The 17,865-nt window shown below is 37.4% G+C and overlaps 2 protein-coding genes across 3 annotated transcripts in view; both read right to left on the bottom strand.

Annotated features, from left to right (window-relative positions):
* Positions 1 to 11,053, bottom strand: part of CAMK4 (calcium/calmodulin dependent protein kinase IV) — a 324,433-nt gene extending 313,380 nt beyond the window's left edge. The window contains exons 1-2 of one of the 2 annotated variants that reach the window (XM_021084617.1): positions 10,837 to 11,053; positions 10,386 to 10,540 (exon numbers count right to left, since the gene is read on the bottom strand). The gene's annotated coding sequence lies outside the window, so the exon portion shown is untranslated. Of the gene's footprint in view, positions 1 to 10,385; positions 10,541 to 10,836 lie in introns of those variants that run through there. The other variant, XM_021084620.1, reaches the window with a different exon arrangement.
* WDR36 (WD repeat domain 36) overlaps positions 13,813 to 17,865 on the bottom strand; it is a 72,545-nt gene continuing 68,492 nt past the window's right edge. The window contains exon 24 of the mRNA XM_003354239.5: positions 13,813 to 17,046. Within this exon, the coding sequence (XP_003354287.3) occupies positions 16,897 to 17,046 (150 nt within the window). The 3' untranslated portion in view covers positions 13,813 to 16,896. The remainder of the gene's footprint in view (positions 17,047 to 17,865) is intronic.

Below are 17,865 nucleotides of genomic sequence, written 5' to 3'. Positions count from 1 at the left end.
CAATGAAACCAAAAGCTGGTTCTTTGGAAAGATCAAAAAAATTGATAAAGCCCTAGCCAGACTTATCAAGCAAAAAAGAGAGAGGACTCAAATCAATAAAATTAGAAATGAAAAAAGGGAAGTAACAATGGACATCACAGAAATACAAAGGGTCATAAGAGACTACTATATGCAACTATATGCCAATAAAATGGAAAACCTAGAAGAAATGGACAAATTCTTAGAAAAGTACAATCTTCCAAGACTAAACCAAGATGAAATAGAAAAGGTGAATGGACCCATCACAAGAACTGAAATTGAAACTATGATTAAAAAACTTCCTACAAACAAAAGTCCAGAAACAGATGGCTTCACAGGCAAATTCTATCAAACATTTAGAGAAGAGCCAATACCTCTCCTTCTGAAACTATTTCAAAAAATTGCAGAGGAAGGGATACTCCAAACTCATTCTATGAGGCCACCGTCACCCTGATACCAAAACCAGACAAAGACTCCACAAAAAAAGAAAACTACAGGCCAATATCACTGATGAACATTGATGCAAAAATCCTCAACAAAATCTTAGCAAACCACACCCAACAATACATTGAAAGGATGTACATCATGATCAAGTGGGATTTATCCCAGGGATGCAAAGGTTCTTCAACGTCCACAAATCCAGCAGTGTGATACACCACATTAACAAACTAAAAATAAAAACCATATGATCCCTCAATAGATGCAGAAAAAGCCTTTGACAAAATCCAACACCCATTTTGATAAAAACCCTTCAGAAAGTGGGCATAATGGGAACCTACCACATTATAAAGGCCACATATGACAAACCCACAGCAAACATCATTCTCAATGGTGAAAAGCTGAAAGAATTCCCACTGAGATCAGGAACAAGACAAGGATGTCCGCTCTCGCCACTACTCTTCAACATAGTTCTGGAAGTCCTAGCCATGGCAATCAGAGAAGTAAAAGAAATAAAAGGAATCCAAATTGGAAAGGAAGAAGTAAAACTATCACTATTTGCAGATGACATGATACTATACTTAGAGAATCCTAAAGACTCTACCAGAAAACTGTTAGAGCTCATCAATGAATTTGCCAAAGTCGCAGGATACAAAATTAATACATAGAAATTGATGGCATTTCTATACACCAACAATGAAACAGCAGAGAAAGAAATTAGGGAAACAATCCCGTTTACCATCATATCCAAAAGAATAAAATACCTAGGAGTAAACCTACCTAAGAAACAAAGGACCTGTACTCTGAAAACTACAAGCCACTGATAAAGAAATCAAAGATGACAAAAAAAGAAATCAAAGATGACACAAATAGATGGAAAGATACACCACGCTCGTGGATTGGAAGAGTTAATATTATCAAAATGACTATACTACCCAAGGCAATCTACAGATTCAATGCAATCCCTATCAAATTACCAAGGACATTTTTCACAGAACTTGAAAAAATATATTAAAGTTTGTTTGGAAGCAAAACAGACCCAGAATAGCCAAAGACATCCTGAAAAAAAAAAATGAAGCTGGAGGAATCAGGCTCCCGGACTTCAGACTATACTACAAAGCAACAATCATCAAAACCGCATGGTACTGGCACAAAGACAGAAATACAGAGCAGTGGAACAGGATAGAAAGCCCAGAATTAAACCCACGCACCTACAGCCAATTCATCTATGACAAAGGAGGCAAGAATATACAATGGGGAAAAGACAGCCCCTTCAATAAGTGGTGCTGGGAAAACTGGACCACCACATGGAAAAGAATGAAATTAGAACACTCCCTAACACCATACACAAAAATAAACTCCAAATGGATTAAAGACCTAGATACAAGACCAGACACTATCAAACTCTTAGAGGATAATATAGGCCAAACACTCTCTGACATAAACGACAGCAACATCTTCTCAGATCCACCTCTTAGAGTATTGACAACAAAAACCAAAATAAACAAATGGGACCTACTCAAACTTAAAAGTTTCTGCACAGCAAAGGAAACCATAAACAAAATGAAAAGACAACCCACAGAATGGGAGAAAATCTTTGCAAGTGAATCGACTGACAAGGGATTCATCTCCAGAATTGATAAACACTTTCTGCAGCTCCATACCAAAAAAACAAAAAACCCCATCAAAAATGGGCAGATCTAAAAAGACAGTTCTCCAAAGAAGATATACAGATAGCCATAAAACACATGAAAAGATGTTTAACATCACTCATTATTAGAGAAATGCAAATCAAAACCACCATGAGGTACCACCTTACACCAGCCAGAATGGCCATCATCCAAAAGTGTACAAACAATAAGTGCTGGAGAGGGTGTGGAGAAAAAGGAACCTAGTACACTGTTGGTGGGATTGTAAATGGGTGCAACCACTGTGGAAAACAGTATGGAGATTCCTCAGAAAACTAAACATAGACCTACCATTTGATCCAGCAATCCCACTCCTGGGCATCTATCCAGAGAAAACCACGACTCGCAAAGACACACGTACTCAATGTTCATTGCAGCACTATCTGCAATAGCCAAGACATGGAAACAACCTAAATGTCCATCCACAGAGGAGTGGATCCAGAAGAGGTGGTACATATACACAATGGAATATTACTCAGCCATTAAAATGAATGAAATATTGGCATTTTTTTGCAACATGGATGGACCTAGAAATTATGATGCTAAGTGAAGTCAGCCATATAATGAGACACCAACATCCAATGCTTTCACTGACATGTGGAATCTGAAAAAAGGACAGACTGAACTTCTTTGCAGAACAGATGCTGACTCACAGATATTGAAAAACTTACGGTCTCTAGAGGAGACAGTTTGGGGGGTGGGGGGATGTGCTTGGGCTGTGGGATGGAAATCCTGTGAAATCGGATTGTTATGATCACTATACAACTACAGATGTGATCAACTCATTTGAGCAAAAAAAAAAAAATTCTGCACAAGCATAGTTCTTTCCTCAAGGTAGAAGATGAGACTACCAGTAGTAAATAATCCCAGCCAGGACACCCCAGAATTTACGGGATGTGTAAAAATACTCTGTTCAATGTTAATGACACTGTGCCAGTTTCCTTAACTGGAACAGGCTTTGAATTTCACTCAGAGGCAACAGCACCACTTGGCCAATGCAGCCTCCTTAGAGATCTGGTCTGTCTCAGTGTGGCAACTCCTCCAAGTTCCCAATGCAGAAGTTCCAGCCAGGCTGCACTACTGTCATCAGAGATGAATTCCAGATGCATAGGCACCAGCAGCATTTGGACAGGATACATGCCTCAGAAACCTACTAGGCTCTGCTCCTCGAGACCCCTTCTCCAAGTGCCTACATTTTATTAATTCCAACCTTTCCTCTTTGTTTTTCTGATCCTAGAAATGGGTAGTTTCTGAATGGACCCTAATTGAATTGTTTGTTAGCAGTTCCATTTTTAGTATAAATACACCTAAAGAAGCATCTGAGTAGAATTTTCTCAAGTCTGTTTTCCATTTTCAGATATTAAGTGTCTATCTTTGCATTAGGTCCCTATGCTGGTTTTTTTTTTCAGACTTTTCAGATACAATTCTGCTAGTAAGGAAATCAGCCAACTGGCTAAAAACATATGTTCATGTGTTTAAATACTATTTTTAAAAATAAGTAGACAATCTGAGGATAAAGTCTTGCACAAAACAAGAGAAAAAAGGGCAGACTGATAAAATACAGACATATAAATTGGTGTTGACAACCGGTGTCCACAAAACATAATGGAAGGAAAATTTCTGGCTCTCTGCAAGTAACAAAAGTATAATGTGGTTGCGTAGAATGAATAGAGTATCAGGAATAAGGAGGATAACTCCAGGGAAAAACAGCGCAGATGTCAACAAAAGCTAAGGTACCAGACCATCCTACAAATTATACAGACATACTGTACAAAACGGTAGATGTACACAGCTGAGCCCTCTGGTGGAATAGACCACCTCGAGGGAAGCGTTAGGTAGGCACCTGGGTAAACAGAAGAACACGGGAAGAGGAGTTTACAATTGTGAGAACATTTGTAAATCCAGTCTTGCATGTTTGAGAACTTTGGGGGCACTGAAAACTTGCTGTTTATCTCTGTGCAAACAGGTGGAGGCTCACTTAGGGATGCTAGTGTAACTCAGGCCAGAACTGGAATCATGTCTCAATCTATTTCTCAGACTGCTCCCCAATCCAAGAGGGTTAGATCTCTCAGAGGCCAGAACAGGATAGGGAATCCATCCTCAAAATGACCTTATAAGGCAGAATTATTTTTATCCTCTCTTTACAGATGAGGAAATTGAGACTCAACAAGTTAAAGTCTCTAAGCTGGCAAGTAGGAGAGCTCTGTTTAGAAGTCAGGTGCTTCTGACTCCAAGGTCTTCTAATATCATGATTTGTGCCCAACTGCAAGTTCAAATTGGAGATAGTTTAGGAGTTCCTGCTGTGGCAGTGGGTTAAGAATCCGACTGCAGTGACTTCACTGCAGAGGTGCCGGTTGGATCCCCAGCCTGGCACAGTGGGTTAAGGATATGGTGTTGCTGCAGCTGCACCTCGGATTCAATTCCTGGCCTGGGAATTTCCATTTACCGCAGGTGTCGCCATAAAAAAAAAAAATGTGAAAATAGTTTAAAATGACTGAAGCATGGCAAAATTTGTCATCTCTAAACATGCCATTTGTACATAAGGATTATTTTGAGCTAAAGGATCTTGAAAAAGAGCAGGTGTAAGAAAGATGCTTTGACCTCAGCTTTTATTCTTGAAAGCAGGAAATAAAACTCCCATTTGAAAGATGTCCTTCCTATACAGGGGGAAAAAACTATCACCACAAACTGGAGAGGTTGAAAGAATTCTGCACAAGCAAACCTGGTTAAAATACTTCTCATCTTCCTTTAGCCTCCATATATTTAGTTACTTTCCCACAAGTGACTCTCTTTGTTCAGTCTTAGTATAAAAGCATTTAGATTTTGCCACTTCTTTGGGTCTTCATTGCCTATGAAGATTGCCACATCACATAAAACTTATATGGGATAAATCTGTATGCTGTTCTCCTGTTAATTGATGTTATGTCAATTTAATTCTCGAGCTCAGCTGGAGACCCTGAGAGTGGAGTATTAGCTACAATTAGCAATTCAGCTTGCCAAAACCAACAACTTTCTGGTCACTGAAAAAGTGCCAAATGATATGGGTTTTTATTTTTTATTTTTTTTGCATAATGTTTATTTTTTAATTTTCATTTTATTTTTTTCATTATAGCTGGTTTACAGTGTTCTGTCAAATTTCTACTGTAGAGCGTGGTGGATATGGGTTTTTATTTTTATTTATTTATTTTTTGTCTTTTTGCTATTTCTTGGGCTGCTCCTGCGGCATATGGATATGGGTTTTTAAACAGGAAGTTTTGTGGTTACTGTTTTTGAAGGAAGAAAAGATATATTTTTACACTGTTATAAATTTAATGAGAAAAACATGGAGTACACTAAATTCTATGTTATTACATTTGTTTTCTTCAGAATTCATTTAAAAACTTAGCATTAGTTGTTCCTAGAAGGTGACATGTTTTTTCTCACCTTAAAATATCAGTTTCCTTTTTGTCACTTCTTTAATGAAAAGTAAAATTTAAAATGTTTTTATTTTTTAAAGTAAGCATTTTTTTTCCTGAATACAGCATATTTTCCTACAGATGATACTGAGATGGTTTTTAATTCCATATGAGCCCTTGGAAAATGTTCTAAAATCTTCCCTACCATCTTTTTTCTGATATTAAGTCATTTAACATTTTTAGATGAGAAACAGTCGAACCAGTTCTGTTTGCCATCCCTTGATTGATACATCCTTTGAATCCTTAGTTTTTACAAAGTGTTGCTACTTAACAGATGAGGTGTTGAGAAGACTGACTCATCAGCACTTTGCCCACATATCGTGTGCTACACCTGAGTACGAGTGCTTTAGTTCATGCTGATTGAGCATGGGACTCCGACAGTCAGCAGTGGCCATTCTGACTCAGCCAAGGTGTGGCGATGCTATCATGGGTCTATGCATATGCCCCAACTCATCAAAATGTATACATTACATGTACGCAATTTTTACATCAATCATACCTCCACAAAGCTTTAAAAAACAATTATTCGAGCAGCTACTATGCCTATATTGACTTAGCAGAGTGAGGGCCTGAGGAGGCTGGGATCTGAGACCAATGAGACTATCTGGTACCAGCCTTTAAGTTGAAGCAAGTCTGAAATTTAGACTGCTATTAAAAAGCAAATGTACACAGGAGAGCAGGGTCAGATCTTATGACAAATGTCATCTATGACTTTAAATCTTACCTTCTGGGTTCTTTTCTAAGAGCCATATTGCTGCCAATTCTAGAAGAGCTGTGTTCATGATTTATAGCTACTCAGAAACAGTGAGGCAGGCTCACAAGCAGACTAAGTTGGACTATTTGGACCATTTTCATTCCTTAATCTCCGTTCACTTTCATTTCACACTAAAATATGTGGCCACTGTTAAATTATACACCAAATTTCTTTCATTTAAATCATATTTAACCCATAACTCAATAAAATCAATCTCCAGTAGACAAAGAATGATGTAATTTTCCCCTGTTTTGGTATTATGAACCAAAGACAGTATTCACTGCCAACCTGAGCAATCTCTGCCATTTCTTCCCTTCTCACAGCATCATGATTTCATGCTTAGATAGTGCTCACTGCTCTCTTTCCCAGCCCTGGGGGAAAATCACATTGGTCTAAGCTAATCATTTCTAAGCTACTCATTATCAGTGACTGGCCAAGGGGTAGTCATGCAGCCAGTGATGTCCCATGATGCTGAGGGAGAATCTGTTGGGGCAGTCATCAGGGAGCTTTTCTAATAAAATAACAAAGCCTCAAAAGGATAAATAATTTTGCTAATCTTCCTTCTTTCATGCTTGGGAAGGTCTGATAAGGTCTGATGTTAGTTTGTTGGCAGCCATTTTGAGACCACAAAATGACAAACAGGAAGAACTTTGTTCCTGTCAAAAAAAAAAAAATGAAGCAGGGGAGTTCCCGTCGTGGCGCAGTGGTTAACGAATCCGACTAGGAACCATGAGGTTGCGGATTCGGTCCCTGCCCTTGCTCAGTGGGTTGACGATCTGGCGTTGCGTGAGCTGTAGTGTGGGTTGCAGACGCGGCTCGGATCCCATGTTGCTGTGCCTCTGGCATGGGGGTCTACGGCTCCAATTAGACCCCTAGCCTGGGAACCTCCATATGCCACGGGAGCGGCCCAAGAAATGGCAAAAAACAAAAAAAAAAAAAAAAAAAAAAAAAAAGAAGCAGGGAAAGCAGGAGAAACACACACACACACACACCCCTTATGCCTTTTACAGCATCACCAAATAAATGAACCAATATGAACAACTGCCTACCTCTAGACTTCTGGACATATGAGAAAAATTAGTTCCCGTTTGTTCTAATCATGGTTAGTCAGCATTTTCTGTTATTTAATCCTCAAGCCATCTTTATTTGATAAAGTTGTTTTTCCATTTAGAGGCAAGGGTGTTTTTTTCATTTGTATGAAAAATAGCATTTTATTACTGTTGCTAGGATGCTTAAGCATGGAAGAAGGGTGTATGTTAGAAAGCGAAGAGAACTACGGGGATATCTATTCTACTTTTTTGCTTCAAATACCTCCCGAAATTGCTGGAAAATCTCCAACATAAAGTCCCTGCATCCCCAACACAGAATCCAGAACTTCATTCTCTTGGCTTCCCCTGTGGCTTGGGTACAGGCATGAGCCTCAGACTATTCCAATGGATGCAAATATAAATTGTAAGTCACTCCTATGGAGGAGGTACCATACAGAATCTGTTCCAGCGAGAGTGGTGGCTAAGATCTCCAGCCTTCGGAGGTGCCAGAGATACCCAGCAACTAAGGCTGGCCATGCAAGTTACTGGGGGTGATCTAGTCATTTTTCTTAGCCGCACAGGCCACAAAAGACTTGGAAAGATCCCTAAGGTTCTTCAGTTTTTGTTTTGTTTTCCTGCTGAAATAGCTGTAACAGATTGTAAGCACCTGGATTGATACATTTCATTATCTTAATAACTTGAGCACTCTTGACTTATCATTTCATTGTCTTAGCCTAAAGTTAGCCAGCTAGTCTTCACGGAACTCAACACACCACAGCTTCCAATTCCAACTAAATCTGACACTGAATGGACCTTCAAAACCTGAGAGCTGGGAGTTCCCATTGTGGTGGCTCAAGGTAAAGAGCTGAGTAGTATCCATGAGGATGCAGGTTCGATCCCTGGCCTCGCTCAGTGGGTTAAGGATCCAGCATTGCTGTGAGCTCTAGTGTAGGTCACAGATGCAGCTCAGATCTTACGCTGCTATGACTGTGGTGTAGGCCAGCAGCTGCAGCTCCTACTCAACCTAGGAACTTCCATATAGCACAGGTGTGGCCCTAAAAAGCAAAAAACAAACCCTGAGAGCCACCTTGGCCTTCTTGGAAAATCTGAGAGTAGTACTGATTCATTTCCTGTATCCTGAAATATCAGGTTTTAAGGCATTTTCAGATATAAGCATAGGGTACTGCATAGTTTATGCCAGCATTTTTGGTAAGGTCATGTATTTGACCAATCAATTAGAACTGTACTTATTAGCATTTTTGATCTCAGGATTCATTCACTCTTAAAAATTACTAAGGACCCCCCCAAGCTTTGGTTATACAGATTATATTTATTAGTATTTCCTGTATTTGAAATACTGAAGTCAAAAAAGACTCAAATAACTTCTGAGTCTTATTATGAAAATGGTTTTTCATAATACTTTGCTGACCCTCTGAAAGAATTTCTGGAACCCCCAGGAAACGATATCACTCCATGAAAACCATGGAATTATTTATTTAACACCTGTTGTGTACACACAACAATGAAATGGACTTTATACCAAATTTGGAAGTTCAGCTGAAGGCCACAGCACAAACAGGGACAGAGCCATGGGAATATGATGGCCATGTTGGCAAAAGAGGCAAAAATCAGCCAGGTGAAGCACTTTGAAGACGATGGAAAACAATGAGAGACACTTTCCCTTATCATCTAAACTTACCCTAAATGTTTCTGGTCAACTTTATTTGTTCAGGGGTTTTGCTACATAAGAACTATAAGAAAAAAGGCTTTTTTTGTTTCAAAAAAGAATCTTTTTAAGGATTAGTGTATTTTTTTAAAGATAAAATTGGTTTCAAGTGATACAAGGTGTGGTATATTTGCTGAGTGACTATTATTTCCCAGCAGGAAAGAGAATGGGAATTTTCTTCTGTTGGCTCTGGTAAAGGGTAAAGAGATAAGCTAATGTGATATGTGTTTCTCTTTGCCATTTGGTTCATTTAGGCATCAAGTGGGTTATTTCTGCTTATCACTGAAGGAGAGTGAAACTCTCCACCCTAATATTCCTCAAGCTTTCCGAGAAACTTCAGGCATGCATCACATCATTTAGATGATGATCTCTTTTGCCAGTTGTCTTTCACACCACTTCCTGGAAGAGCTCCAGGCTCACCCAGCACCAGGTGAATCATGGCCACTTCCAGGGGTTTCTACATCCCAGGTCTTGTCAGCCAAGTGTGGAGAGAAGATAGGACCTCGAGAGTATTAGCTCCTCTCAAAGACCCAATGCTAAGGACTTGCATTCCCAAGAATTGTCAGGTTAAGTGTGGAGGTTTGTGGGAAGGTCCAGTGATTGGGCAGCAAGCACTGTCGCCTTCAGAGAGGAAGTGCAATTCTTTCCAGTCACATAGGATATATGTACATAATAGGATATATCTACATTTGGAAAGATAGATGGTAAGGCGTATATATATATATATATATATATATATACACATATGAATGTTATTTGAAAAATTAAGAGTAAAACATAATGCAAAAGAGTTAAATCTAAAGAGTAATGAAATGTATATATAGCAACACCTAAATTCAACAGTTGTTAACATTTTACCCAATTTTGTCTAATTTTAAATAAAACTACAAAAATACTGCAGAAAAGTCAGTTCCCTTTGCACCCAGTTCAAGGACCACTGGCCTTCGCAATTCCTGGTGGTAACAACTAGCATGCATTTGGCAACCCCTGAGTTTCCACCGTTTTTCTTTCCTTCCTTTTTAGGGCCGTACCCACGGGCTATGTAAGCCCCAGGCTAGGGGTCAAGTCAGAGCCACAGCAACGTGGGTTCCGAGCTGCGTCTGTGACCTACACCAAAGCTCATGACAACGCTGGATCCCCCCACCCACTGAGGGAGGCCAGGATGGAACCTGCATCCTCATGGATCTAGTCGGATTCGTTTCTGCAGAGCCACAACAGGAACTCCTCCACTGCTTTTTACGTTCCACGTTGACTGAATTCTTGTCTGCTGCCACCCACCTGTCTTTTGAGCTCTCCTGACAGCTGTCCTCTGCAGCCTCCCCTGGCTCCACATACACAGATGCTCTTCTATGTGGCTCATCTGGGGTTGGAGGGCAGGCCTTTACCTCATTTACGGTGGTATCTCCAACACCTTGTCGAAGCCCACACAAGATCTGGAATGAACCACGGAGGAAAGGAAACAGAATGGACTGAAGAAACACACAGTCCCCACATGCATCTATTTCCTCACCCGCAACGGCTCCCACCTGTGCAGTGCCCTTCACCTCACCTCCTTGTCACTGTGACAACATGCAGCCTGTCCCCTGCCTCCACCTTCCCTTTGGGTCAGACCAGGTCCAGTGTGCCAAAGGGGAGTGGACCTCAGATCCACGAGTCCTGTCTATCTATCTAGCACCTCCAGCCCAATTCCTCACTTCCGCTTCCCCAAATCTAGCCCTCTAGTACCAACCTGGTTTCGCCAGAAAACGAAGAGGTGGTGGTGTCTTCTCAGGAAAAAAAAGTTCTTTCTCTTAATTATTTTGTCTCATCATATGCGTTGCTTTTCGAAGTTGGAACCAAACGCTTTGTTTAAAAATAAGAGCAGCGAAACGGCATGCAGCCGCACTCCCACACTGAATGTTCTCTCACGCAGGTACCTGCTCGTCTGGGAGCTAATGGAGACCTTCTCTCCGCACGTACACGTGCACGCACGCACGTGCGTACTTACGCACGCACGCTCCGCACTTTGAAACAAACTCCCAACAAGCAGTCCCTTTGCAAAGTGGCGGCTTAGAAACACTTTCGTCTTTGTACCAGAAGAGAGCAAAGGAAAATAGCCAACCAAAAGAATATAAAAGAATGGTGATGGTGAGTTAAAACTAAGCTCTTCAAGGACCAGAGCGCTTTGTTTTATTTTCTGAAGTATTTCAAGAGCATAAAACAGCACCTGAGATAGAGTAGCTGCTAAGTGAGTAGCATTTATGAGACAGTAAGTCAGTGATTGAAGGAAGGAGGAGCGAAGCACTGTGCTCGGTGGAGGAGGATTTCACCTTTTGGTATATTATACCTAGACTCAATCCACACAGTAAGGTGAATCCAGGTTGGAAAATCCATGCGCTTGTACTAATTCAGCCACTGTGCTTGTGTAATATTTAGTGTAGAGAGCAGGGTGTGGCTAGGACTGAGGAAATAAGGCCAGAGTTATGGGACAGAGGCCAGACTTGGAAAGTACAGATAAGGAAAAAGAACCAAAATAAATAAGTTGTAAAGACTGGTTAGTCAGAGATAGTGGGGAAAAAAATTAAAATGGTAACAAAACTTTTTGATTTGAAATATACATTCCTGACTGTAATGGCAAATAAATGATATTGCTGAAAAAAAGAAGTTTGCCCAGGTTTTATGCCATGCTTATTTTTTTTCGATGAACATTAAATCATTGCTATGTACATCATTGGTGTAGATAAATCATTTTTAAAAAGTGGAGATAAAAAAATAAGTACTGAATATTTTATGTACTCCTTTTGAGACATTTAGTAGAATTCAGCTGGAACTGTAAATAAGCATTAATTGGAATTGGAAATTCAGTCTACCATACAGACACTAAAAAAGAAATCCCTACAGATTCTTTATAGAGCAAACTACATTTCATCCTAAACCCTCATACTGCTGGATTTGGAAGGGGATGAGGGAAACAGATTTACCAAATAAAAGGTACCTCAGTCTCTTTCACATAGTTTAGGCTCTTTTGAACAAATATTTCGTGAAATTTTATGTTCAGATTTTCTACTAAGGCTGTTTCTTCTCAGTGGTTCAGTCCACTCCCTTCTCCTTTCCAAGATGGCATGTGGATAAAGGAAAAGCCTTTTGTGATGCCAGATCCTTTCCTTCTCCTTCCTCCACTCACCACCATCATCCCATTTAGCCTGTGCCCCAGGTTTCACCTAGCCTTCCAACTGGGCCTTGGGCTAGGATAGTGCAGTCACACTCTGATATGGGGTCATGGCTCCCTTTGACTTGGTGGCTCTACAGCCAGTCCGTTGACACTAAACTTTCAGTTCTCCCTTGTTCCCCTCAGGAAGCAGGTGGAAAGTTCAGAGCTCTCCAAATGTCATACAGTCAGGGAAAGCTGTGTGTGAACTGTCAGAGGCCTCTTCCTCTGCTTAAACATGCTACTTCAATCACCATGAACTATGGTACACAGTTTAAGTAGGCTCGCAAAAATTCTCTTTCAGGATTTGTTTACTCAGTAATGAGTCTGTGGGGAAAATATGTAAATTCAGAGCTGCCAGAAGCAGTATTACCTCAAGTTTTAATCAACTTATATTCCCAGCACAAACAAAATTCTGGCACATACTAAGTCCTCAATAAACTATCTGATGAATCAGGGAATGAGAGATCTTGACTGAACAGTTTACTAATAATGAGGAGAGCAAAAAAGGAGAGATGGAGAAAGGGACTAATTCCTGTGGAACCTGTGGATCCAGCAGTAGGTAAAGCCAATATTTATCTTTGGACTTTAGATGCTCCTATATTTGAGTTAGGTTTTGGTCATTTCAATCTAGCAATTAATAAAAGGGCATGATCCTAATATAACTTACACTAATAAATTTGAAAAATCTAGATTAATGTCATGATTTGAAAGGAAAATTTACCAACACTGGCTTGAGACAGATAATCCAACTAGTTCGGTAACCATAGAAAAAATTAAACAAAAATCACTATTTAATAACAACTTTATGCAAGACTCTTTCCCCTTTGGCTAGTTTAAAATACATGTCAAGGATAGATAAATTCCATGAAACAGACAAATGTACCAGTTTCATCTCTTATAAAAATAAAAAAGTTCTATTCCAAAAATAAAAGTACATCTCAATGTAAGAAATCTTGGAATAAAATGCACTAATTACACCAGTTAAAGATACTGATTTTCCAATATATACTGGGAAAATAAATCACTTGATAAGATTCTATACTTCTAGTTAAAATTAAAAAAAAATAGCAAATTAGTAATAAAATAGAACTTAACTAAGTATAGCTACCAGAAATTCAGAGCATACAGTATCCTTAATGGTGGAACATTAAAAACATTCCACTAAAATAATAACACAAAAATTTCTAAACATTGCTATTGTCTAACATTCTGTGCCAGATTGCTAAAGTAATCCTAATTAAAAACAAATGAAATATGAATATCAGATAGAAAATAAAGATTCAACTGCAGAAGATGGGATTCTCTTGGATTGCCTAAGAATATACTCACAAACTTTTGAGTTTTTCAGTGTCATAAATGTTCAGCATATAAAAAAAGCAAATTGCTTGTACCATGACAGCAATAACCAATTATAAAATATATTTTAAAAAATATATATTTTACTATATAATAAAATAAAATACCCAGAAATAAATCTTTCAAAAAAAGTATGATTATATAAAGAAATCTCATGAAGCAAAGAGAAGCCCACACTTGGTTTAATGAAGACATAGATTGTTCTTGAAGAAAAATAACTATTGTGTGGTGGACCCTTCAACAACACAGATTTGAAATGGGTGAGTCCACTTACACAGGGATATTTTTCAACAGTATATACCATAGTACTACACACTTTTCAGTTGAATTCACAGATGCAGAATCACAGATATGGAGGAACCACAGGTATGAAGAGCCAAGTATAAATTATAGACAGATTTCAACTGTACAGAAGGTTGGCACCCTTAACGCTCTGTTTAAGGGTAAACTGTAATTCTCTTCAAACTAACACCATAAATTTAGTGCAACTAAAATCAAAACAAAAAGATATACTCACCAATAGCCAAGACATTTTTGAAAAAAATATTAGGAATGCTTTATCACCACCATCCCTGAAAACATACTGGAAGACTATAATCTAAGCCATGCATTATTTATTAGGAATATCAAATACCTTAAAGAATTTGGCACATAATAAAACTGCATCCAAAATGAGTAAGAATATACTTCAACAAATGGTTTTTGGACTTCTGAATAAAAGTAGCATTGCACCTTGTACTCTTCACAAAAATAAATTCCAGATGGAGATCTGGATGCATATATGATAATTAGAAGAAAATACAGAATATGCTTTATATTTTGAAAAAAAAGTCAAAAATATTTATCAATTTGATTAGGTATAATATAAAACAACTGTCTAAAAGAGACACCAAAAGTAAAAACAATTGACCAACTGGGAGAAACATCATAACAGATGTATAAGACTAATATTTATCTAAACTGTATGAAAATCTCCTCACAAGTCCTTAAGATAAAAAGACAAATCATTCAACAAAAAAATGAGCAGGGTTGGCAAAGAAATAATAGTCCAAAATAAATATATGAAAAGATGACCATCCTCACTAGAGTCAGATATTTTTAATATAAACAATAAAAATGACAATTTTTCACATATTAGGTTAATTTAAAAATTGTTAATCTAAAACCAAATGTCTTTAATGATATGGGGAGCAGGTATTCACTCACTGCTGAGAAACTGTAAACTAATAATAGCCATTCTGATAGCCCAATAAAGTGTCTCTTTAAAACTGTCTAACTCTGATCCAGCAATTCAAAGCTTAAGCATATAGTAGAGAAATCCTTATATGCACATAAAGAGGCAGAGGATGACATTCTTTTCAGCACCGTTTGTAAATAGGGGGAAAAAAAATTACCCTAGTGTCCATTATAGGCTAAACAGATTGTGGAACACTATACAAAAGTTAAATAGGTGAAATTAGGTGAGATTATACTCAAAGAAACCACAGAGAAAAGCTGCAGAATGATATACATATATTTAAATAAAAACTGAAGCTACACACTATTTCCTGTACCAATATACAACATGTATATACATCCACAAAAAAAGGTCTAGATGGAAAGTTAAATGTTACTTCTAGGGAAGGTATTAGGATTGAAGGTAATCATCAGCAACAGACTTGTCTTTAATGTTTTCACAAGTAAACAGTAGTCATATACTGGGTCTGTAGTTTAAAATTTAAAGAAAAAGCAGTGTGTACAGACCGATATATTTTTAAAAATATATACACAAAAAATTATTCTTTGTATTTTTTTCTCCCTCTCTTCCTTGATGGCAAACATACAAGATTCTGGAAGAATACCTGCCAGAATGAAGCTTTAAAACTATTTAAAGATATCTCCAGTAAAAATATACTCAACTCCTGTATTTCCATGTAAAAAAAAGTTCAAGATTTGTCACAGCAATACAAGTTGTTTAGAACTCTTATTAATGTTTCTAGATATTTACAATCTTCACATAGTACATAAGTGAACATCATATCTTGCATAAAGATAGTACCTGTCTTTAGAATACAGTATTTGGAGTAAGGGAAATATAGTTTTTAAAGCTAGAACTTAAGTCATTATTAACATTTAATAAAATGGTTTTAAGTTTACATACATTTCTAAAAGAACAAAGTATAAAAACCAGATTGGCTTATTTCTTTAGCAGTTTAATAATTCTGCCTTTTACGATTAAACAAAAACACCTTGACAATTAAAGGACTATTCATTCAGGAGATTATTCTGTAAAAGTATATCCTTAATTAGAATGTACCTGTATTCAAATACAACCTGTTTAAATTTATGAATGATACTACTTTTAACTATAAAAACTAAAAAGTTTTTAGAACAGTGTGCTTTTTAAGAAGAACTGCTTTTGCTGAAGTCTTGAACCACAACAACAATGATGAGAGAAAAAGAAACTTCCAGAGCTATCTGGTTTCACAATGGTTATGAAAGAAAAGTACAGTCAGCAGTTTCTTCCCAAATAAAAAGGTCATCAGTGAAGAAGAAAAGCATTTCAAGGGTATGTTTAATGGAATTTGGAATTTCCCTCACTTATCCTAGGGGTCTGTTCAATTGTCTCCTGCAGTAAGTTGCTTGTGAAAGAGCCTCTCATATAAAAGAATAAGTTCCTTTAGAAAGGTTACAGTGGAGACAGGATTAGGGAAGTGTTAGAAAATCTGGATCTGTCACTGAGATCTTGAGCAACTTCCTCGTCAATTCCTTGAGCAATACAAGAGCGCTGCACTGTCCAACACGCCTCCCAGCTCTCTGTTTTCAGGAAAGGCCACCAAGGAAAGAAACATGCCTTTTACCTCATAACATGAAGGCATTTTACAGCTACATTATGTATCAGTTTTATCTTCAGTTTAACTCAGCAATACCTTATAGGAAACACCAGCACACCTCATATGTTACAAATATTAAAAAAAAACATGAGCTTGGTGATGACAATTAAAAAAAAAAATCATATCCAAGTAATTGACATGAAGAGTCTCAGAAAATAAATCATTTGAGAAAATTATTTATATCTTTAAAGCAAAAGATAGGTATAATTTTATTTCAAGAAAGTATTTAGCATTTAAAGTGGAGGATGACTGACTAGTTGGCAGTGCTGGCATTTACTTTCTTTTCATATGAGGAACTTGGAAAAAAGATAAGAGTTAAACTCAACTCCTTTAATATAAAAATCTTTGACTTAGTTACCTATGTTTATTTTTATAACAAAGCACTTTTTATGTAATTTAAAACACACATGCTTTGATTGAAGAGTGATTGTAAATGGATCCATGTTTCTTCCAACTGTGATGACAACTTTGTGACTTCTTCTAGAAGTACTGGCTCTGAAGGAAGCATTTTAAGGTGTAACTGAAAAGAGAAATAATAGTGGAATGTTTTAAGAAAATTTAACTGGATTTAACTCTTTTATCAAGGAACATCAGGAGAGACTATTTTTTTCATAAATCTGGTTTATAACCATCTCCAACTTCCCTCTCCTCTATCAAACTTTGATAGAGTTCCTTTATCACTCTCTTAGAATTAAAGTGGTCATCACTTTCTTCCACTTAAGGACAGTCCTGATACAGACGCAGAGACAAGGTCCCAGTTCTTACACTAAATCTGTATTTCTGTGCTTCTTTTAAGTCTCCTCCTTTCGTTGTAACACATTAGTAATGAATGGCCTAGGGGCCCTTTGCTTTATTTTCTAAAGATTTAAGTAAACTTATATTCAGGAACCAAATCTGGGAAAGAACATAAAAACAATCTGTAGCACTTCACTTCTATTTTTTTTTTAATCCTTCACACTACCATCAATAAATCTACTTTTAAATAATTTTAAATAATGAGATCAAGTGAATACTTGGATATAAATGGAATAAATTTATCATATCATATCTGCTATCACTGAAAATCAGCATCATCTACCTCCTTCAATACATTTTACTGAGATAAACATGAGTTCTCCATTTTAGATAAACATGAGTTCTCCATTATATTATCCATAAAAGAAGTGTTACTGTCAAGTTATCTGAAACTCTTTCAACCAGGGTAGAAGTAAAAATTTGCATTTCAGCAGTAGAAAAAAAAAATACAAAAAATAAACATAAAGCCTGACGTTCTCTTCATCATCATAAAAAAATTGCCAAAACATAACTACTTTAAAAAGTTAATAGTTTAGTATACTGA

Source organism: Sus scrofa, chromosome 2 (genome assembly GCF_000003025.6).
Source record: "Sus scrofa isolate TJ Tabasco breed Duroc chromosome 2, Sscrofa11.1, whole genome shotgun sequence".
Taxonomy (NCBI): domain Eukaryota; kingdom Metazoa; phylum Chordata; class Mammalia; order Artiodactyla; family Suidae; genus Sus; species Sus scrofa.
Note: the sequence above shows the minus strand (reverse complement) of the source record. Positions and strands in the feature narration are given on the sequence as shown.